The following is a 25,433-nucleotide window of genomic DNA, read 5'->3' as shown; positions in this document are numbered from 1 at the left end:
CAGTGAGCATATCAATGGAACGCTTGTTATTCCAGTTAAAGAAAGCTTATTTAATAAAAAAAAGTAAATATAATTTTAATTAAAAGAAATAATAGCAATAACAATAAACAGGAAGCATACATTTTTGTAATTTATTCCTTTTTTGAAATTTCAGAAAAATCAAAGTATGTGAAAATATACAATCCACTTCTGTATCCAACACATTGACTGACATCAGGTGAGGCAATATATATTCCGATAAAATATGAGAAATAAATTATTAGTAAACTATTTATAATTGTCAATAACCATCATAACTATGATTAGTTTAGTTGATGATCAATTTTTTAACAATGATGTGCAATATATTAAATTATGAATTTAATCAGATATTCAGTCATTACTTAACATGTACAGCCTATTTTTATTTAATAATCTAAGACATTCATAATTTTATGTTGAAGAAGATTAGTTTACTGTCTAATCTTTATTTTTATATATAAATTTACTTTTCAGCATGATTTCAGCATAATTCCTGTTATGGGAACCTGTGACATGAGCTCAAGAAATTCTGGGGAAGCCGAAATTGTACCCTAAAAGCACAAATAAAAGACAATTTTATATTTTTTGATTTGAAATAATGTATGGATGGCATCATTACTTTTGCATTGTTGAATAAAAATGTTTTATTGTAATATCAGTTTATGTAAAAATATTTCTAAAAATTAGTTATGGCGGAGATTAGTGTGCTAAATTATAAGATTATGTCATAATATATAATGGCATTTTAAACATTTTAACATGTTACTGAATAAATGAAAACTTTTATTTGCTAAATAATATACTATACATGAATATTATTTGCTGTCATTATTAGTTTGGTACAAGGTATCAGAAAATTTTACTGACTATTTTAATTAAGCCCAAAATTTGTCGATTTCCATCAATGGCAATTTTTAACGATGTATATATTTTTTCTGTTAAACAATAAATGAAGATTTTTTAAATTTTAATTCTACTTTTATGGCAAAGATTATAGTTCTAAAATTATACATAGTTTATTATACATCAGAAAAAAATTATAATGGCATAAAAGTAGTACTTTTTTCAATTTAATGAAAATTGTTCAAGTTTTGTGTGCTGATATTTTTTTTCTGAAATCAAATAAATAAGCTGCACCTTGTTTTTTATCTAGGCTAAGTTACATTTATTTAGTAAATAAAAAAATATGCATTTATTATATTACAGAAAAAAGTTATAAACGTATTAAAATGCCAAAAATACAGTTTATTAAAAAGTAGGCTTCCATCGCAAATCTTTTAATGCCGATCATTTAGTAACGGATAATGCAAATGCATTGAAATTTTCAAATTGTTCATATTTTATTATTATTAACATAATTTCAAAAGAAGAGCAAAATCTGAGACATAGTGCCACCAACCTTTTGTTGAATTCTACTGGAATGACCCAGGAACAAGATTCGGTCAAAAAAGTGATATTATCGGATCTTTTTCCACTTGCTTGATATGTCCGTAATCAATGCCTGGATTCTGTGGCAGAAGCGTAATCCGTCAACTCCACTTCTCAGATTCAAACTGGCGGTAGCAGATTTGTTGTTTATGTATAAGGTGTCACTTAAACGAAAAGCCGGTCGTCCATCACTTGCTGACATCACGCCTCGTGTCGGTCCAAAAATTTTTTTTGCGATTCGGTTTGATCAAGTTGGGCATTGGCGCATATTGAATGAAAAGCGGGCTCGTTGCAAATATGACAAGTGCTCCGCCTTGACATATTCATTTTGTGAAAAGTGTGAAACTGCACTGTGCATTAATAAGGACCGCAACTATTTTAAAGCTTTCCATCATTAAATTTTTTATTTATAATGACATCTTTATTGAGTGTAAATAACTATAAGGCTCATATTCCAAGACACTCTGTTTAACAACAAACATTAGTCTATAATTTCTTCATAAAGTTCCACTACTGCATGATGTATCATATATGATACAAATAAATATTTTGCAATTTATTTACCTTAAAATAGTTTGTTTTTTTTTTTTTGTTTTTTTTTTTGATGTTAGGCCATTGAATGCTTTTAAAATCATTAGTTTAGTTCAATATAAAAAAGTTATGCAAAAAGGGGTTAATAAATCATATTATTTCATACAACATTGTTTACTGTTTAATAAATCATATTACTTCATAAGAGGGCAATTGGATTTCTACAGAGACATACGACGAAGTACTTGTTTTGATCAGAAATTACGAAACTGATACTATGTCAAAATTTTCATGCTACACAGCTGCTAAAAACTTTGGCAATATAGGTATAACATTTTTGAAGAACTAACTTGAGCATGCAATTACTAAGTTTTATTTTTCCTAATTTTAAGATCTATCATTAATGATATTGTTGTTACTATCTATAAAGATTCTTCTACAAAACACCACAGAATAAGATGGGAAGATGATTCAATATCATTTAATGGTACTCCCTTCATGGTTTTAGGATGTAAAGTGCTTGATTGCATGCATGGAAAAGATAGGAAGGTCTCTTTTAAAAAAGAATATAAAGTGCACTCAAATGAGAAAAAGGTTTGTTTTTTTCTATATTTGTTACACAGTATATTTAACATGTATAAACTGTTTAACTGTGCAACATGTTGCTATACAGCTATATTAAAATACAATTTATATATCTAAATATGTGATTTTTTCAATTTGTTTGTATACTTATCTTATTAGGTATTGGATCACACTTTTTCAAAAAATATGTAATGGTCCAAGACACCAAGAAATTTAATTGTAGTTGTCAAATTAAAATTAAATACTAGTTAAATTATTATTGTATTTTGAGCAAAACATCAAATGATAGTATGAAAAATTAGGCCATACATATGCATTAAATAATATAGAGAAGCTTGTTTATATGAATAAAAATTTCTAATAAGAGAAAGTGCAAAATACTATTAGCTTTTCAGCATAAAGTTTTAATGTCACAATTACAAAGTACAATTGTAAAATAAGTATCTTTATTTTACTTTTCAATTTTTATCTTATTATTTTTTTCTTTTCATTTTTATATTTTATTTTTATTATTATTTTACTAATATATGATATAAAATATTACAAGTTTCAAAAAAAAAAAAAACTTTAGGAAACATAATTTTTTAGACATAAGCTTTCACCCCCATTATATGTTCTCAAAAACTGCTTTATTTAATACTTTAAAATAAACTTTGCTTTAGATTATCGAGGGTACTAAATGGAGAAGGGTGCAATCTTCTAAATGTATTAAAGATGCTATGGCAAGAAACGAAACTGTTGGAAAAAGAATGTTTTTAGTTTTCTTTCCTTCAGAAAATTCTCATACTGATCACTTTACTGGAGATGTAAGATTTGTCTAGATTGTTTATTACTAATATTTTTGTTTATTACTAATTATTTATTTATGATTGTTTATTACTAATTATTTACTAATTATTGACAAGAGTTACAAGTTGTGTTTTTAAGTCCCTTTGTCAAAATAATATGTATAGTGAACAACAGTTGTAGCAATAGAACGTTTTTAGAATGCTAAGAAAATAATATTAGTTCGAAACAAAATGTCTTTTAGCTTCGGCAATCAACAAAATACATAAGTTTATGCCAATCGTAAAGACGTTTCATTTTACTGTTTATTATTCATTTTACGGTTTTATCTAAATATAAATTATATACTTTAGTAGTAGCATAAAGTTGCTGCTACTAAGTATTTTTCTCTTTTTGTTACTTTTTGTAAATGCAACAATTAATTGATAATAATCAACTTCATTACATACACTTTATAAAATTTACTTTTCACATTTTAATTCAATTTTTATCTAATTTTTGGAATTATACGCTATTTGTTCAGGCCGCAGGTATATCCCAGCCAATGGATAATAGATTAAAAGAAGAAATATTTGCATCTTCTGGATTCATTAAAAGTGTAGATGAAATGCGGAGAAGATTAGAGATCATTGTTACTAAAGAAATATTTCAAAATAGTTTGTGTCCAAGCAGATCAAATAAAAGGTTCTTCCCATCTAATAAAATTATTCGTAAATATATGCTGGATGCAATACAAAAGAATCGGCATTCCAATAATGACCAAGAGTGTCTTATAAAAAAAATAGAGCAATGGAAAGTTCAAAATCCTGGCCAAAGATTTTTTCTTCGACCTAAAGGAATAACAATGAAACGTATGTCGTTATTATCATATCAATATAAGTTTTCATGTAAACATCATCTGCATCATTTTTTTGAATTGACAGTTCACCTCAGATTTTTGGATAAGATTAAACTTCTTTTCTTGTCTTTTAGAGTCACACCCTACTTCCATCTGGTCTTTTCTGTCCTTTCCAAGCGCTGAACATCATCGACGTTCATTGGTAGTGTTTCACTGTTATACATCATAACACTCTGAACGGATGAGTTGTAAAACTTACCCTTAATCTTCGATGATCCACTTCTTACTGTTAGAAGTGGACATAATTCTTTGAGCTTGGCGTAGTCACACCTTATCCAGGGTTTCCACAGTCCTGGAAAGACCTGGAATTTTTTTTTTTTTTGGCAAATATCCTGGAAAAGTCCTGAAATTTTTTGGCAAATATCCTGGAACAAATAGGAAAATTGTCCTGGAAAGTCCTGGAATTTTGATTTTTTTTTCCTGTGGGAACCCTGTTATCTGAACTTGGCCAATTGTACCAGATGTGTTGATAACAAAATTTATTAACACATCTTTCCTCCGCTGTTTATTTTATTCTCTTTTTTGTTGATATATATATATATATGTATATATATATATATATATATATATATATATATATATATATATATATATATATATATATATATATATATATATAGGTGAAACTGAGGTAAATGAGACAGAAGCTGTGAAAGATGATGAATGTGATGATTGTAATGAGATTGTTGTAGATGCCTCAATTGAAAGTTATTTTTGTTTGTTTATCAAAGTAAAGAAATGCAACGATTATTAAAAAGGTATGGCAATGAAATTACTCTTTTGGATGCAACATATAAAACAACCAAATATTCTTTACCTCTTTTTTTCCTCGTGGTAAAAACAAATGTGGACTACCAAACTGTGGGTACCTTTGTTTGCGAAGGAGAGTCAACAATAAATATTCGTATGGCTCTTGATAAGATAAAAGAGTGGAATCCAAATTGGAATCCAGCTTATGCTATGGTTGACTGTTGTGCGGAAGAGATAAATGCTATTGAATTTTTACATCCAGGTATGTTACGATTTTTCTAAAATTATGACTTAAAGAAGGGGAAAACTCTGTGAAATTTCAACACAATAGGTGTAAACTCTGAGTATGTATTAAGTTAGTTATGATTTATGTTCTAAAGTTTCCACTGTTTAGTGCCAAGTTCTCATATGTGACTTTCATCGTGAACAAGCATGGGAGCGTTGGTTTAACAAAGTTAGTAATGGTGGCAGTGAAATTAAAATAGAAATGCTCAGCAAGTTAAGACGAATTGCCAGAGCTCAATCATTTGAAGATTTAAATACAGTACTGGCAAGTTTAAGAGACAGTGATCCGTATAAAAATCCTATCCACAAAAATATGGTTAATTGGTTAGAAAAACAGTGGTTGCCACAAATTAAGGTTTTAATTTTTAATGCATTTATTAAATTTTACCATTTAGTTACTTTATAAATTATATAAAAATCCGTGACTAAACATTTACTTCTATTTGCCTGTAATAGAGATGGGCATATTTCTATCGTAAGGATCGATTAATGGTAAGTATTAATACTAACAATGGTGTTGAATGGCAAAATGAAACCTTTAAACATTCCTACTTATAAAAGCTTCAAAATTCATCATTGACTTCAATGCTAACAGTACTTATCGAAACAAATTTCCAGATTTATACAATAGGTACTTTTTGAATTTTTGTTATTAAAGTAGAAGGAGTTAATTTTAATAGATGATCTACTTTTGAATTAATTACCGTCATCAAAAAGTTTTTGTTTAAACTTTTATTGACAGCATTTAACTATTTACATTTGGCAATTATTTTTATATTTTATTTCTATTAAATTAAAACAACTTTTCAGATTATTTGTAGTAATTGATTTTGAAACTTTGTAGTGAGTTTATTAAGTTATTAGTCAAAATTATTTTTATATATAGATACTGTGAGATTAATACAAAATCTAGTGGACAATATCGCCAGTATAGCTCTTATCTTCCATCTTTTTTGCATCATAGGCCAAGACACTTTGTAAAACATTGCTTGCAAAAAATGTCTTTAGCACAACGTATTGACTCGTCTAGACTTTTAATCAGAGAACCTGGCATGTTTACATGTCAATCTTTTGCAAGCTCTGGTGAGTTTCATGATATTTCTTTTGGTGACTCTGTTACTATGCCTAATTGCACTTGCCAGGATTGGGAAGCAACAGGATATCTTTGCTAGCACTTTTTTGCCATTTTTAATAAATACCCTGCGTGGAATTGGTACACTTTATCAAAATTATACATAAACTCACCCTTTTTGAACTTAGATTCAGAAATTGCATTTTCCAAAAATTTTTCCATTTCTCCTACTCTAAATCAGCAAATTATAACAGAAAAAGAAGCAGAACACAAAGAAATAAATTCCAAGGATATAAAATTGGAGGCACTTCCAAAACAAAAAACATGGTTTAATACTATGGCTGCTGCATTTAGAGATCTTGCTAAACAATTAGTTAATAATTCCTTTATTATTGACAATGAGGAGGTGTTAGAAAATGGTATAGACACTCTAAAAACAATCAAGAACTTATTTGATAATTCCATTCCAAATGAACAAGGTGTTCATTTACAACCAATTGTTAAGAAAAAAAAGGGTAAGTTTCAAAATTTAAATATTCCCTTACGAAAATAACATGATTTTTTTTCAGAACGGCATGAGGTAGGTACAGAAAAACGCAAATCATTAAAAAATGTTACAATAGTTACAAATAATAATAAAAAAAAGTTACCCTTTGAAATGGTAGAGTTGGAGACATGTGAAAATCTAGAAACAAAGAAAGATGAATTTATTGTTGCATGGAATATGTTTAATAACAACAACTTGTTAAATTTGCCACTCGAAACAGATAGGGAAACGGCGCAGGAAGAACATCGTTTTGATTGGTTTACCCTTGACAATAGCCAGTTCATTTTGCTACAAGCTGAAATTACTATTATAAAGAACAACGAAATGCTAACAGATTTAAGTATTAATGTTGCTCAATTCATTCTTCAAAATCAATTTCATGTTAAATCAGGTTTTCAAGAAACAATCTTAGGGGAAAAATACTTGTTCAAAGAGGAGAAGGGTCAATTCATTCAAGTATTGCATACTGGTCAATATCATTGGATCACTGTATCAAATGTTAATTGTCCTGTGGACACCATTTGCTATTACGATAGTCTTTTTCATGGAAAAGTTAATGATCATGTCAAGAAACAAATATGTAACATTTATAAAACTAAAGGTAAAATATTAACAATTCATATACTCAAATGCCAACAGCAAACAAATGGAGTAGATTGTGGAGTTTTTGCAATAGCCAATGCATTTAACATATCAAATAAAACTGACGTAGGAACATTGTCCTTAGACAGGAACAAGATTAGGAGCCACTTTCTTGAATGTATTAAAAATAAAAACTTTGTTCCTTTTCCACTAAGCCAAGCTGAAGCACCATTTAATAAAGTAAAAATTGTAACTTTGGAAATTTCCTGTTCATGAAGATCATATTGGTTATGGTATCATGCAAAGTATGGTATCATCAAAAACTATCCATTATATAAGTTTAATCATTCTTAGTTATTATATAAGCATTGTCAACAAGATATCTTTTTTTTAACTAATATATTTTTATCTTTTAATTACAGGACTGTATGGCGAATGTTTGACAGGTCTATGGATGACACAATTTTTATGAAAACAAAGAGAACAGAAGTCATTTAGAAATGGTACATATAACATAATTTAAATTTAACACAGGTTGATAATACAGATTTAATTTTGGTTGATATCCACAGTAAAAAAACATATTTCAATTAATTTTACTTGATGCAAAAATTTTAAATGCATGTACTGAATAAAAAAAATAATCTAATAAATTAACTTGTTTTTATTTAACAGGTTCCATAATTAAAATCATGTCTTTGTTGGCTTACAAAAATAAAGAATGACCCATTACTCCTGCTTTCATTGCCGGTGGATTGTTTCAGTTGTGAGCTGGTACAAACAGATACTGTACTTGTTTTACTTAGAACTGTAGAGTCTGATAATTATTTTAAAGAAATTGCCAAGTCTCTTGCCAAAGGAATTATTAAAGTTTTAAAGAGGCAGCTAGCGCCATATCTCTCTGGTGCCCTATACAATCCCAGTAGAGATGTAATTAACCGTGCACTTGAAGCACCAGTGCACAATATGTATAGCGAGAGAGCTCCGGGTATGTTTGATGCACTGAGTAAGAGAGCTCCTAATGCTACCACTGGATTTCTAGACGGTAAAGTGAAATGCAAAATCAATAAGACCTTTAATTGGTTGATGCAGTTGAATCTGTCTAAACAAAAAGATATCATTACTTTTGCCATTAAACAAGCAGTAGCAAACAAAAAGCTTTTGCTTGTGAGGAAGTCTGAAATTGATGCTGCTGCCAAGTTACGTCAAGTAGAAACTGCTCAAAAACGGCACAAAACGGAGAGAAGAAAAATAGAAAGAGCAATAAAACTAAATTTAGACAAAAATTTGGAACCATTAACATTTGTCAACTTTTCTGATGAAACAAGAGACATTATCAGGCAGATATTGAACAGAGATCCTGGTTTGCTACAAAGAAACATAAATCATATTTGGGATGTAGAGGGGAAAGATGTTATTTTTATGGGTTAGAATTCATTCCTTTTCATCAAAAAAGAACAACAACTTAATCAATGTTGAATATTTGAACAATGAAAGAAAAACATTTTTAAAAAGTGAATTTCTTGCTGACATTGCTTTGGGAGACATTAGCTTCCAATAAATACAATATCTTAAAACTGTTATGGTTTTCTACATTAGTAATTGCAATCCATTTCTTTAAAACAAGTTTTTTTTTCATCTGTACAAACAATATTTTCATTTACATTGTTTTTTTTATTGCTATAATAAAGTTGGGTGAGGTTTTTATTATAATATATTATATAAAGTCTACATGTAACCCTTTTTTTACCTATCGAAAAAACAATGAAGTTTCCAATTATGAATTTTCTATTATCTCCTTATAATTTTTCTCCTTATAATTTTTTTAAAGCTATTATTGGAATGGTAAATTCTTTTTATTTTGTCTTTATTGTACATTCAAACTTTAACGAACCGCTTCCACGGGGGCGTATGGCCCAAACGCCATTGTTTTATTTTATTTTTATTGTAGTAAGGGGGCGTATGGCCAAATCTGCCATTGTTTTTTTTTAATTTTTATTGTAGTATATTAATGCAACAAGCAACCCTGAAAATTTGTGGTCAATATCTGTATAAATAATTAAGTAACACTGATATTTCTCTCAAATTGTTACATTCGTGGTCACTTTCGTGGTCATTTTTGAAAGAATTTGAAGCACAAAATTTTTCATCTTTAAAAATTGATAACTTTTTAGCAAATTTAGTTAGAGAAAAAAGGATTGCTGTTTTGGAAATTGTTCATTCTGCTGTTTCCAATGATATAGGTCATTTTGAAATAAAATGAGTTTGATTTTTTTGTTGAACTACCTAATATATACCTTAACTCTGCACAGTGTCCTTAAAAGTATCTAGAGTAACTACTTTGACACTGCAATGATTTAATTTTAAAGTAGAATTAACTTTATAATCAAATGAATGAATAACAATGTATATATAAAGTTACACAAATAGTATATGTAAATTGCTTTTGTATATTTGTATATACAAAAATAAAGTATTAAACTTGTAAATTTTTTTAAAAACTTATTTTAATTTTTTTATATTTGTTATGTGTACATATTATATTATGACATACAATACAAATTTACATTTACTATATGTGTATAGACTATATACATTTTGTATATGTATATGAAATATGCTATATTATATTATAGTATATGAAATGTAGCATAAAAATATACTATATTATAATATATGAAAATATGTAAAATTTAAATTTCTCGTTATAAATAAATAAAAATAAGTAAAAAATTGAAAAAGCAAATGAAGTGCGTTTGAACAGCATTTTGAAAAAACTCCACCACTAAAAACTAGCACCAATTTAAATTTTAAAAGACATCTTATGTTATATATTTGATAAATATACCGCGCATAATTAAATATTCACAAAAGTAATTAAACAATGTTTTTCGCATAATCAATATTTAATTATTCCGCAAAAAATCAACATTACGTCACCTAACCTCACGCTATTGAAACATGTTTCAATCCGTCGTCCTTTGGAGAAGCCGAAACAAGCATGGTAATAAAAGCAGGAGAAAACATCTTTTGATGACAATTAACAAACGTTAAGCTGAGTTTTCTTTTAACAAAAAGGAGTTGGCACAGTAACGGTTGAAAACGTAGAATCACAACCAAACTTTACTTGTACTTGTTTAGGACGATTATAAGTAGGATCATCAGGATATAATTTCATTCTATCAAATACCCATTCCCTTCTAAAAACTTGAATAGTGTGACACAATCTAATACGACCTCTAACAGTAGAAAGCAAAACTTCACCTTCAGGATAACCAGGATCAACACAAAACAACAATCTCTTAACATATTTATTACCAAAAAATGGCATAACATTAGGCAAATTATTCCAAAGCGCATTGTTAGTTCTCAACAAATTGACCACCGGTAACGCATTCAAAGTTCTGTCTATTTTTAATTAATATAGCAGAATAATCAAAATTAGAATGCGGTTGCAAAAATGTATCAAAACATTGTTAATTGCCAAATGGCTTTTTAGAATCCCCATTACACGGTATAACAGCAGAATAAACAGTATCCAAATTACCAACAGGATAACGTTTATCATTATGATTATTTTTATGATTAACATCGTCAACACTAACAATACTACGAAGCAAGTAAGTTCTTAATTCCGAAATGTGGCATCTCTATATGACCAAATCTATTACCAGCAGGGTAAGTATTTAATATAGTCCACGTTTCATCAAAAAAACCAGCAGCCTATTTACGATCAGCATTCTGACCAGGATCAATAAGCTGACCACAAGAATTACCAGAAGTATCACTAAATTTAAACTTATTAGTTGAATAACAATCTTTAAATAATAATTTAACGGGTTTCCTAAGACCAATATCTTTAACCCATTTAGAAGAATTGATGTCTTTTCAGCTAAGTTATTGCGCTCTATAAAACGAGGATCTTTAGTACTTACAATGTCAGAAAATCTGGTAGGTATAGGGTTACCACTCTTCACAACGTTAAAATACACAGAATCCTCGTACATTTTTATAGTAGGCAAGGTAGACAGTTTTTTCTCAGAATTTTTAAACTTTAAATCTTGAATTTTTTTCAAATCAGCAACATCAAATAAAGGATATATAACATCAGTAATAAGTTGATCATTCTCTACATCAAAAAACGTTTAATCTCGGCTGAGAAATCGAAACTGACGAACCTATTTTTGAACAAGCTCATAACCAATGTTTCTATGTATAAGCTGTCAGATGAAGAAAAACAACTATTAACTAGAGGATTGAGTTTCATATCAACTCCAACATATATACCCTACAACACGTATATACAACACGTATATTTCCAGCATCAACAACTTTAAAAAAACGCTGCTTCGTCAACTTTACTTCTATAATAATCCCTCAGAGAAACACAGGCACCCGTTCCACATGAGATCTAATTGGACACCCCCAAATAAGGATAGCATGAGTGTGTTAAACTACATGAGAAAAGTGAATGAAGATATCTTAGCCCTCCTTAACATTCACACTTCCAAGGAGAAAAATAACTTACCTCCCAAAATGTTGATAGCACTAAAGCCATTAGGATCTAATCCTAATATCATTATCGAGAAAGCTAACAAGGGAGGGGGAATATGCATCCTAGACACAGACGATTATGAACGGAAAATACGTGAACTACTGTCAGACAACACAACCTACAAAAACCTACTATATGACCCCACAAAAAGTGTAATTAGGGACATTAACAACTTAGTGGATTACATGTTCATTCACCACGTTATTGATAAAAAAAACTGCCGATTACTTACGACCGATAACAACATACCGTTCACCGTTGTTCTATGGATTACCAAAAATTCATAAAATTAACATACCACTTAGATTGATAGCTTCAGGATGCGACGGACCAACGGACAAATTCTCGGAATACATGACACACTTTATCCAACCATTAGCAGAATTCCTTCCATCCTACTTCAAAGATACGACACACTTCCTCAGACTACTTCAATCGCAGACATTTCCAACAGATAACTTCATTCTAGTAATAGCAGACGTAACTTCACTGTACACAAACACACCACACAAGGACGGAATCAACGCAGTCATACTGTTTATGGAACAAACATCAATTGACAAAAGACCTAAAAACTGCCCCCCCCCCCTTATTGCATTCATCAGCACCATCTTAGAAACCATCTTGACTCACAGTAACCAATCAAATTTCAGGAACTTCCATGGGAACACGAATGGCACCTCCTTACGCTAACTTATTTATGGGTAAGCTAGATGCCATAATAAGAGATAAGTTCCCTAACTCAATATCCTTCTACAAAAGATTTATAGATAACATATTCTTTGCATTCCATGGTTTCCTGGAGGAACTGAACGAAGTCAATTCATGAACAGCTTCCATCTCAACATTAAATTTACTTTTAATCAATGCGTCTCAACCATTAACTTCATGGACATTACCATATATAAAAACAACAAAGAAGATTACAACACAACAATTAAATGAAAACCTTCAGACACGATGAACTTCCTCCACTATGACTCAAATCACCCCTCACACTAGAAGTCTAACCTTATATAAAGCCAAACCCTTAGATACAACAGGATAATCTCGGACAATAAACACTTAGCGAAGGAACAAAAAATATTAGCTCGCACATGGATAACGAGAGGATATCCATTGAAAATAGTCAATAGAAACGTAAGAAAAGCGCTCCGCTGTACCTAACACGAACTAATTGAAAAGCCCAAAAGAATGTTTAAAGGCAAAATTATACCACTGATAACAACCTATAGTGAAATTAGTAGACAAATTAGCAGGATAATAAAAAACTGGCATCTGATAGAAGCGGACATTAATCTCAGAGAGTTATGGCCGTTTCCACCCATAAAATCTTACCGCGATACCAAATCAATACACCGATTGAGCGAATTTAAAACACGTCATTTTTAAGAGGTCTGAACTCCAATAGGAGGGGTAAAAAGATACTTCCGTTACAATATTTACTTGAGAAAACGAAGTATAAACATCTAACTAATACTGCTAAAACAAATATTTACTATAAAATCAATCATGGAGTACAATATGATTTCAAAGATGAAAGTTGAAGAGTTAAAAAACTATCTAAAGTTAAGAGGATTAAAGTTAAATGGTAAAAAGGAAGAGTTAGTCGCTCGTGTATTTGCTGCAATAGAAAACAATGTTCTACCAATAAAAACAGCAGTAGAAGTTGAGGCAGATTTAAAAAAAGAATATAATTTGAAACTTGAATTAGACAATATGCAAATACCTGATCCATTTAAAATTCTTGATGGCTGGATGGACGAACAAGAGGGTATGCCATTCTGGCCAATGTTGTTATATCCAGATATATTTACCTATTTAATGTTTAATCCATCAGAACTAGGAAGTAAAGACTTAAGTGACTATAAAAACTCAAAAGCATACAGCTACTATAAATCTTCCTGGATTCAGCCTCTTATGTATCATAATTTAACAGGAAGAAATTATTGTATATTTAAATCAGAATGTCGAAGATCACAATCTATTAATGATACATTTCATAAACTGTGGTTAGTATTAGAAAAAAGTGCAAAAATAAAAGCCTGTCATTGCACATGCATGGCTGGCATGGGTCAAACTTGTAATCATGTTGCTGCAGCAATGTATAGAGTTGAAGCTGCTGTAAGAAACGGATTAACAAACCCTGCATGTACAAGCACTTCAAATGAATGGCTGCCATCTCAAAAAGAAGTAGCACCTTCTAAAATCAAAGATCTTGACTTTAGTCGTGAAGATTTTGGCGAAAGAGGTAAAAAAAGAGAAAGTTAGTAGATATACAAAAAGAAAAATATAATCCTCTATCAAATAATACAGTGCAGTTATTAAATATCAATGATGTAGCTTCTGCTCTTGAGAATATTGTGCCGACAAGCATTTTGTTTACTGCTGTTCCAAAGCTAAAAATAGACTTTATTCGTGAAGTTTTGACAAACGTTGATATGCCACCAGTTGATTTGCCAAGAATTGACAGTTTAATTTCTACCTCTTCGTGTTGTTCTGAATTTTTTACAAGTTTAAAAGTAAACATGTCAGCTGAAAATATAAAACGAATAGAGTTAGTAACACGAGGTCAAAATGAAAATGAAAATTGGTATCACTATCGAAAAAGTGTTATAACTGCCTCTAAAGCTCATGAGGTAGCAACGAATATGGATAAAGTTAAAAACTGTCGGTGGGTATCATAACTTTTGGTCACTAAACCAAAAAATATCAGGACTGACATTTACTAACCCCAATATCCCAGCCTTAAAATATGGTCGTACAATGGAAGTTGAAGCAGTGAATGCATTTTATGAAAAAATGAAATGTCATCATAAAAATCTTACTTTGAATGAATGTGGACTTTACCTGGATTATGAACATCCTTACATTGGAGCAAGTCCAGACCGAATAATGTCATGTGATTGCTGTCCTAAAGCATGTATTGAGGTGAAATGCCCTTACAAAATCAATTTTACAACACCAACAGAATTAAATTTACCATATTTAATAAAAGAGGGTGTCAATGTAAAACTTAAAACTAACCATACTTATTACACCCAATGTATGTTACAAATGGCTGTTACAAGGTGCATTGTTACATACTTTGTTGTATGGACTCCACATGGCATAGTTGTTGATAAAATTAATTTTGATGTGTCTTTGTGGAATTTGTTAAAGGAAAAATATATTAATTATTATAAAGATTATTATTTGAAATCTATTTTTAGCACATAATCTAACTCTTTTCAAAAAACATTTTTTTACATTTAGGCTTTTATCATATTTTTAAAAACTAAGTTGTTTTTTTTTCCACTTTTGCCTTGTCTCTTAATTGTTATCTTTCTCTAATTCTATTATTTTTGTTTTTAAAATATTTCTTGATAAAATTTATTTTTTAATGTTTGTCAGTAAAATATATACTGTGATAATACTGTGATTTGAGGATATATTTATATTTTAATGTTGGTGAATGAAATTTAAATAGAAATCTTCACAAACTTTTTCATTTCTTTTCCATTTGTTTAACCTAAGTAAACTATATGTAAAGATAGTGAAAATTGACGTTAACTTTCACCATTGTTACATATAATTTAAGTTTTGGTGGTCTTCTTTTTAATTAATTGATTAATGGTATAGGGTGTTTTAATAAATTTCTTCTAGATTTATTAGTTTTTATTTCATATCCAAGACATAAAGTAGGCGTAGGGTTTGCAGTTGAAGGAATTCCATCAACAAAGTGTATGGAGCATACCCTATCACTACCTGTTGGCTGCCATAATGTCTTATTTATAAATTCTCTTCTTAAAGCTTTGACCCATAATTGTCTTTATTTTTTTGATTTTCTGATGGAAACTTATATAATAAAAATGGCTTTTCGCATAATTGGCATTCCTCTCTTCTTATATTTTGTTGGTGTTCATTGCATAGTTCTCTTTTCCATAATTTCAATCTATATGTACTATTTGTACAACCAATTACGGCACAATTAACTTTCGGCATATTCAAATACAAATTTTGTTTTTAGATTATACTTTATAATTAAATAAATTTTATTTGAATGCTTTTGATAGATGTTTATACTTCGTTTTCTCAAGTTTTAATTGGAGATTTGATACGTTGTCTCTACTTTTACCCATCCAACGGGGTCTCGAACTCCCAAATCATAATGGCGCGTTACAAAGCTCAATCGGTGTATTGGAATCTCACTTGTACACGCAAAATTTACGAAAAAGAAGCAGTTGATAATATATTGATATAATGCTGATATAGTTTTTATAATTAATAACATTGGTGTAATTACAACTATTTTATTATTATTACTATTATTATTTTATATTATTATTATTACTACTTCTATTACTACTATTATTATTATGAATATTATGATTGACTTAGACTGCTAATATTGTAATTATTATAATTACCATTGTCTAGAATAATATAACATCTCGGTATAAGGATTTGAACTCTGTGTATGTCCCATCGACTTCAAAGGAACCTAAACCTAACCTAACAATTTACATAATAACATAATTAAGAACATCAACTTTAAAACGAATAACAATATAGGGCCAGATGGTTGAAATTTGGCTATAGTTTTTTTTAAAAAAACTGCAGACTTAAGCTATGATTAAGTTGCAGATTAAGATGAATATATTTATCCACTTGAGTCTCAGGCGAATATTAGCATAACTTGGAACTATACCATGGTTTTTCCATTGAATAATATCTATCGATAAAACGGATATTGACATTAGGCAAAATATTTGGCATGGGTTAATTTAAACCAGCTTGCAAAGAACCACAGAAATTGAAATGTTGATTGGTTTCCTGTAACTTTATTATTATTTTATTATTTATGATAAATTATTCCAGCCCCAAGAGACCGTCATTAGTATAAAATTGAAGCCTATAATTAAAACTTCTCTTTTACAAAGAGGCAAATTGCTTAAACGAATACTTATTTTCTAACTATTATAACTGTAATATTCAAACAATACTACTGATCTTGATCCAAATTTAGAGCCTACTGGGAATGGTAAGGACATTTACTTTCTATTACCTTTGTCTTTGTAGACAACAATAGTACCAAACAGCCAGCTAGTCTCCCCTCTTAAAATAACCCGAACATAATTCAGTTCAAAAACATTAGTGCTTTACAAATTTGAGGACGGGCTCATTTTAGCATAGTAGTGGACTGAAATGGTGGTGTAGGTTATGGGACATAGCGCTAGAGTTGCTTCAAAACGCCATGGTGACAAAATTATGACCCTGACGAGAAGGTCATCTTAACTACTACACTAATAATTCGAACAAAGCACAAATGTTTTTTTCTTATTCTCTTTCTCCCTAACTAGTCCCCTTCTACTCGCTAGCATTTATGCCAGTTAAACCCGTTTAACTTTTTTAAAATATATATTTGATGCATATATTTGCTGTGTATAAATTAATATATATATATATATATATATATATATATATATATATATATATATATATATATATATATATATATATATATATATATATATATATATATACATATACATATATATTTTCAACGTTTAAGTAGCCGCTATAGAAATTCAAATACGGTTGAATTCACCAAAAGTAATTAGTAAATAAGAATTTATAAATATAGTACTCGCCTATATCAGATAGGCATCTTGGTAAGGACTATAAAACACATGAATGGAAAAGTTTGCGTAGCTTGGTGGAGAATGAACAAAGCATTCGAAATTCGTCTCAAGTTCGATGCCTACGTCGCTCCGCAAATCGGATTCTTTTTCCGGGGAATTTAGTTTTTTTCCTCTTGATTGGCTAATTGAGCGTTTACAACAGGCATTAAAATTTAGATGTTTTGTTTATAATTAGTTAAGAGGGACATTGATATTCAGATAGAGCTGTATTGACACTATGTATATACGCTGTAATATTGACATTAGGCAAGAACTAAGAGAATCACACAGATATAAGTCAATATTTAAACGAATACTGACACTAGGCTAGAACTTAGAGTTTCAGGCTAGAAACACACTGAGATAAGTCAATATTTAAACGAATATTGACACTGGGCTGGAAATACCCCTTAAGAAAATCCTAATCTAATCCGAAACATGGATTTTAAAACGAGTATTGACATATTTAAAATTAAGTGCTTTAGGCTAGAAACAAACTTAGCAACAACTTATTTCGGGTCGAAATGACAATATTAAAGCGAATATGGACTCAATGCTAGAACATAGAGAATAAGACTTTTAGGAGAATTTTAATTTGATCAGAAATTTGATCAGAATCTTCCATTTTAAATGAAATGAAAATATTAAGGATAACTTTGATGACTCTAAAGTATTAAGTAATATTGATAGAGGAATGGCTGTTTAACGATCTTGTACATGTACGATAGTGGGGCATTGAAACTTTTTCATCTGCGTGAATCTTTAATTTCTTCATCTGCGTGAGTCTTCAGTTGACTTTGGATATCTGTCCGAAAAATTTTTTTCTAATCCTAATCTTAAGGCTCATGCTATTTCTTCCCTTAGGCGTTCACTGCTTAGTCTTGACCAAGCAACGCAAAACTATTTCCAAATAAGAAAAAATGTATTTACATAATGGTAGAAATATGCTATTGGTACAGAATTACTCTAACAGAGTCCAGCTCACAGCAATTATGTATTAAGTAAGAAATTGTAAGTATACAACTGCTTTAATGAAATATCAAGTTAGTATTATTTGAAACACGCTTAGCCTTAAGACTGCGTAGCCTTGTGGAAAATTACTAACGAAATCTTAGTCTGTCTAGGGTTCGATGCGAGAGTCGCGCCGCTTATGGAAAATTTTTTTGTGGCGAAGAATTTCAGTACTCTATATCAGCCACTTCAGCGCTTACAATAAGCACACAAACCGAGACATATTACACAACACGGGTTAATCGAATATCGACACTCAGGCAAAACTCAAAAAAACTAGAGTGGAAATAATCCTAGCCGAAACCTAATCTTATTAGAAAAGTCAATTTTGGTAACGAATATTGACAATGGGCTAGAAATTTAAAAACTAATAATGAGACTGTGCTAAAAACGGAAGAATTAGAATAACATCTAGCACTGATAAAGGTCTATTGTTAAAACGAATATTGATACGATACCAGCACTAAAAGATTCAGGCTAAAAATACTCTAAGTGAGAACATAGTCTGATTTAAAATGTCAATGCTAAAACGAATATTTACACTAGGCTAGAACTAAGAGAATCAGGCTAGAAATACACTGAGATAATTCAATATTAAAAAGAATATGGGCACTAGGCTAGAACTAATAGAATCAGGCTAGAAATACACTGAGATAAATCAATATTGAAACAAATATTAACATTAGGCTAGAACTAAGAGAATCAGGCTAGAAATACACTGAGATAAGTCATTATTAAACAATTATTGACAATAGGCTAGAGCTAAGAGAATCAGGGTAGAAATACAATATGCAGGAACTTAGAATCCATTTAGAATCAATTAGAACCCATTTTAAAAAAAATGGATTAATCCCCCTAAAAAAGAAATTTTACACTAGACTAGAAGTTTGTAAAATAGTCAAGAATTAAACTAGAAAGTCACCTAACCCACTCAAAAGGCCAATTCTAAAACTTATATAGACTCTAAATTAAAAAGTGCAGATATAAGCTAGAATAACCCAACTTTACATACAATATTAGAACCATATACTAGAAAAAAACATAAGTGAACTTGTAGCTGTAAAGTGAGTATAGAAACAGGAATTATGAAACTAGCGTCCATATGTATCGTTTAGGATACAGCTCTAATCGAATTGCAGCTTCAACAAGCTATAGAATTCTCAAACTCAATACCGACCGACCACATTGATTGAGAGCGCCACTGATTGTATTCTCAAATGAACGGGGACTGCTTTTACCCAATACACCAATGGCCTTTACCAACGCAATTTATTTTTTGGAAACAAGAGATCACAGATTTGCAGACCTTTAAGCTCACAATCTTCTTTTTGGCAATAGATGTCCCCCATACCTAATTTTTTCAACTCTAATTTTTGGATTTAGGATAAATATCGCAAAGTTCAACAAACGAATATGCAATCTAAGATGGTTATCCCAAAATCTAGAAACACATAAACACCGCTGGTTTTACTTTGACATCCACCTTAACAAACTAAAATACCTAAATCTCCAATCCTATCCGTAACCACAACCGTCTGGTTCTTCCCCATCAAAAATCCATACCAAGAACTGAACTATTCCGTCGAACAATTCTAATACACTGACATTCAGTAAATAAGCACATTGATCTTAGAGAACCCCACCTATAACAACCTACCGAAACAACAAACAAAAGACTCCCAAAACCAAACTGCTCGACATACACAAAGTTGATGACGTAGACACATTAAATAATATAATGTGAGAATGGATTGTTTATCGGTCTGGTGCGTGTCCGTTAGGAGCGACTTGAAGAAACTGGTTCCATTCTGGAAAACGTTCTGGAAGACCAAAAACTGCAACTTCGGGTAAAATCGTCAAAAAAATCCGCGACAAGATTCGGTACAACACAAACGATCGATGAGACAAATCGCCGAGGATGAAGGGATTTCGGAAGGTTCAGTTCGGCAAATCGTCCACATAAAGCTCGAAAAATTATCGTACAAAATTCAAAAAGCTCACGGACTTAATAATTGGATGAAAGCCACTCGTTTGGCCCGTTGCAAGGAGCTTTCAAGCGATTCAAGAAGCCGGCGGACGCGTCGACGATTCTCTTCACGGACGAGTGTCTCTTCACGGACAAACAGTTCGTGAACTATCAGAATGACCGGATAATCGCTGGAAACGTTCAAAAAGCAAACCAGAAAGGTCGAATTGCTTCAAAGACAGCTCATCCCCAAGCAGTGATGGTTTTCGGAGCGATTACAGGAAACGGCAAGATGCCATTGGTTTTTGTCGATCAAGGAGTGAAAATCAGAGCTCAAAACTACCTGGATGATATTTTGACGACAGAGGTATTAACTTGGACCAATTCACACTTCGGACAACGGTTTTGGACGTTTCAACAGGATTCCGCCCCAGCCAACAAAGCAACGGTCGTCCAGGATTTGTGCAAAGCCAATTTTCCGGGTTTCATCACACGAGAAGAGTGGCCTCTAAACAGCCCGGATCTTAATCCCCTCCACTATTCCATTTGGGGAACTATGAAGGCCAAGGTTGGAGCTGTTCTTCATCCAAATTTGAACTCTCTATGTCAAGCACTCGAAAAAGAATGGGCCACTCTTGACGATGATATGGTGTCCGCCGCGGTTGAAGCATTCCCCAAGCGCCTCAGGGAGTATATCAAGGCGAAAGGAGGACTTTTTGAGATCTGACTTGTTTTTGTTGTTTAGTATGTTTTCAAGAATAAATATTTAAACTTTTGGCACATTATAATAGTTCTACGTGTTTTTACGTCGTAAATACTGAGTGCGGAAACTTTTTACGCACCCTGTAATATAAAGCATCAGCAACAGGCCATTATTGATCAATATCAGTCCATATATTAGGAAATTCAACGGGAAAATAATGTATATCATTAACAGTACCAGAAGTAGAACTACAATAACAATATAAAACTTTCTCAACGGTAAATTCATCAAAGAAACCTTTAGAAGGATCAAACGATCTTTCTATAATGAAATTGGGTGATGCTGGCGGTTCTTGGTTTGGGGGCTGCTCGGCCATTATTAGAATGATAACTGCGGTGAGACCAACCTTTTATTCCGCTTTGATGAACGAAACTTCTTCTTGTCTTCAATACCATCTGCAACAGCAGCACTAACTGAATAATCAGAAAACAAACGATCATATAAAGGTTTCAAATCTTTCCCATAATCCCACCGCATAGCATTTTTAGTAGAGAAGAGACTTACGATTGCGATTAACCGAACTAGCGTCAGTTTAATCGCGAACGAAGAAAATAATGATCTTCCGAAAATCGATTAAATTATTTGTATTTTCGTAATAAACGTAATTATTTGATTCGTAACTTATCTTCAAACGGAATTAATTGAAAATTCAATCGTAATAATTTGTATCTTTACGTCAATTACGAAACTTCCGTTAATAATTTTCGTTAAAGTTCGTAAATTACGATATGGGTTTTTTTATAAATGGTGTTATTTACATCATTTTATTTGTTTACAAAATAGTGCTCCACATACCAAATCAGTTCTCATTTTAAAGAAAGAGTTTATAAAGTCTAATTTTTACTGACATTTTTATTAGTATTGTTAAGTTTACTGAATTTATTGAGATATTGATCACGAAATTTTTTTTTTTGTTATTTGTGATTGGAAGAAATGTACGTCAAAATTTTTTTGTTGTAATTTTGTATATGAAGGGACATGCCGATCCTATACGTATGCGTAGTTGTGGTGTCTGGGTGTTTTAAAGTAAATGAGAGTGATCAGGTCATGGCCAAGTGCAAGGCATGTGAGTCTAAGGGTATGCAAATCACCCTTGGAATGGCAAACGGCACCACTTTAAGCATCAGATATCATTTTCAGCATAAGCACGCGGAAGAATGGAAGCAATTCCAGATAGAAGAAAGAGCAGAAAAAGCAAAGAAACTCCTACAAAATTCCATCAACAATGCTGAAGTCAAAGATACTGACCGTGGTGAGAAGAGGAAGCATACCGGAGCTACAAACAAGTGGCTTCCTCGTTCAGATGATCAGCTTACAAGAGATAAAGCAACTATGGAATAAATGCCAACACACCTGCTTTTTCCGAGATGATGGGCATTATGTGCAAGAAGTACAACGTGAAACACTCTTCTACCTTTGCCAAGTACTTTAAAAGTAGTTTAATAGTAGTGTTAAAAATCGTCATTGACATAAGATTTTAACCTATTTAACTCAATTACTGACAATAAGTAATTATAATTTCTATCATCGACAAAAAAATAACGGTCAGGATTCGTCACTCTTGACACTAATGATCAATGTTTTTAGTTTTAAGTCAATCAAAACAATTTTTTTAATTCTATTTTAGGTACAAACTACCATTGCTGTACCAAGCCATGAAAGTTCGCCTTGTTGAAATCTTGGATGAAGAACTGCCCAACTGCAAGCAAGTGGCCTTAACGTTGGATCATTGGACCTCTCGCTCTAATGATGCCTATCAAGCGACAACCTTGCACTACATCAATGATAAGCTCAAGTTAAGAAGGTGGGTTCTGGGTGTCAGTCACTTTTCGATTTTTGAAAACTGCACTCTCCCTTTCCCTAAAAGTGGATTCACTAAACAAAGTTTCAATCCAATGTGCAGATCACAAATTGAACACGATTCTCAGCAACTCATTGAAAAGGCTGATGTCTTGAAGTCTGCTAATGATGCCGGGACTAAAGTGACAACCAGGATAAATTACTCTCCTCTTGCACAGCTGCAGCTTGTTGCAGAGTGTGAAGCTAACCATTGTGAGTTTGTTAAGACTTAAAAATGATTTAAAGTAGTTACGAAACAAATTGAAATAGTTTAACTATTTTAACAAAAAAATAACAAAACAAAATTGATTGAAACACATAGTTTTCCCTGCCCTGGTTGCTACCCGTTGAAACAGTCATCAGATGATGATCTCTGGACTCACACAGCTGCGGGAACCACTGGAGCAGTTGAAACAAAACACTCCTGGATGGGAGAACGTGCCAACTGCTGATGAGTTCAACCTTCTGAAAAAAATGCTCATGGTCCTGTCATGTTTCAGGGAGACGTCAGAGAGTCTTTCAATCGACAAAAAGGTTTGCATTTACGAAATGCAACTCTACATCAGCTTCCTTAGGCAAAAGATTGAACAAGCAAAGATTGGTGAGGATCCTGATAGCCCGATGATGCAATGGTGCAATGCTGTCAAAGAGGAACTTGACAAGAGATTCCCTGAGGGAGGCATCAAAATAGAAGCGTACGCCATGGGAAACTTGTTTGACCCTTTGTTTAGAGGTTCATTTATAAAAAAAAGCAAACTTCTAGAAACGATATGAGGACGGGGACTTGATCATCAGCAATAAAAGGGATGTACTGGTGAAAAAAGAATATTGAAGAACACACTTCAACAAAAGCTTACCATAATCGCCTTGACAACAAGAACAACGATGTTAATGCTGAGCTACAAAGTTAAGAAAAGGACATTGATGAAATCTTAAGAATGCATTTGGAAGAGATGGCTTTCCCAGTTGGACCTGAAAATGATGATCAGCACCCTCCATTGGAAAGAGAATTCAAAAGATACCTTACCTTCTCAAAAGTTAGCCTAGACGTAAGTTTTAATTTGAAATAAAAAAGATTTTAACTGATAATTTGTTATTAGAAGTACATATTTCGTCAGTAACTGTTGATGACAGTATACTCGCTTGAGCATAAAAATTGTGGCTGAAAAGATGTGGCTCGTCTGGTGTATATACATCACAACAGCAGCAAAGTCATAATTCAGTGGGATTTATAACTTGAATCAGGTAAATGCAGTTTGTAGAGGGTTTGTTGGTTGCAGTAACAAATTTATCTTTTTAATTCTTTTAATTTGATTTTTGATTTTAATTTGAAAAAATTTAAATTAAAAAATTTTTATTAAAATTTTTTTAAAAATTATAAAACTGTCAAAAGGTTTATTTAAAAGGTGAGATTTTATTTTTCATGCAAATTTTTAATTTAACTGACTAATGCTGTTAGGAAATATCCTAATCATATTTTGATACAAAGTATCAAGAAGAGTAAAAATGCTGAAACAATGTTATTCAGGTCAACTTGAAGGTCCATTTAAGCTTTTCTACTTTAATGTAAAGTAATACACTACAATAGTTATTGTAATTGTTTCCATCAAAACAATACAATAGTTATTGTAATTGTTTTCATTAAAACAAAACAATACAATAGTTCTCGAATTTTATTGTATTGTTAGAAAGAAAAACAATACAATACTTATTGTAATTGTTTTTCATCACAGCAATACAATACCATAAAACTTTTTTATTGTTTTTGTAATATTACAATACAATATTATTGTATTGTAATGTGTAATTGTATTTAATTTTTACAATTACAATTACAATAGTCCTAACCCTAGTTTAACGGTTTATTCCGATTAAATATTTAAGCATTCGTTAATCAAAGACTATTTTCCCAATTATTTAATTTAAATCGGGCTAAACAAGCACATCATTGACCACTTTATTGACCTGTTTCTTTTTATTGAATCAGGCTTTATATTGGCTGTAATGTGATTCAAGTAAAATAAAATTACAATTTAAGTACTGCTATAACGTATTTTAAATATTGGGTTAAAATATTTTAGACATGCTTAACGTATAATTATAAAATTGGCTAAACGTTCTTTTTAGCATTGACCAATGATCACTGGTCAA

At 31.2% G+C, this 25,433-nt stretch overlaps 2 protein-coding genes and 2 pseudogenes across 2 annotated transcripts; all 4 read left to right on the top strand.

Moving 5' to 3' along the window:
* The first annotated feature begins 2,387 nt into the window (after window positions 1-2,387).
* On the top strand, window positions 2,388-7,893 carry LOC149885398 (uncharacterized; annotated as a pseudogene).
* Window positions 7,894-8,169: 276 nt separating this feature from the next.
* On the top strand, window positions 8,170-9,584 carry LOC149885397 (uncharacterized; the record flags this gene model as incomplete). Its single annotated transcript, XM_090094680.1, has 1 exon — window positions 8,170-9,584. A coding segment is annotated over one exon (747 nt), but the record flags the coding sequence as incomplete, so codon positions are not given.
* Window positions 9,585-11,696: 2,112 nt separating this feature from the next.
* On the top strand, window positions 11,697-13,060 carry LOC149885396 (uncharacterized; annotated as a pseudogene).
* Window positions 13,061-13,416: 356 nt separating this feature from the next.
* LOC145181841 (uncharacterized) lies at window positions 13,417-14,471 on the top strand. The gene has a single exon (XM_080057015.2). The coding sequence runs from the start codon at window positions 13,553-13,555 to the stop codon at window positions 14,309-14,311; it is 759 nt and encodes a 252-aa protein (XP_079913141.2). The 5' UTR covers window positions 13,417-13,552; the 3' UTR covers window positions 14,312-14,471.
* The last annotated feature ends 10,962 nt before the right edge of the window (window positions 14,472-25,433 follow it).

Source organism: Hydra viridissima, unplaced genomic scaffold (genome assembly GCF_058129835.1).
Source record: "Hydra viridissima isolate aposymbiotic clone 2 unplaced genomic scaffold, HvirCarnegie_v1 scaffold_8, whole genome shotgun sequence".
Lineage (NCBI taxonomy): Eukaryota > Metazoa > Cnidaria > Hydrozoa > Anthoathecata > Hydridae > Hydra > Hydra viridissima.
The sequence above is the reverse complement of the archived record's forward strand: the minus strand, read 5'-3'. Positions and strand labels throughout refer to the sequence as shown.

Excerpts from the sequence above, each read along its gene's own strand:
- LOC145181841 (XM_080057015.2), top strand. The coding sequence starts at position 13,553 with ATGGAGTACAATATGATTTCAAAGATGAAAGTTGAAGAGTTAAAAAAC.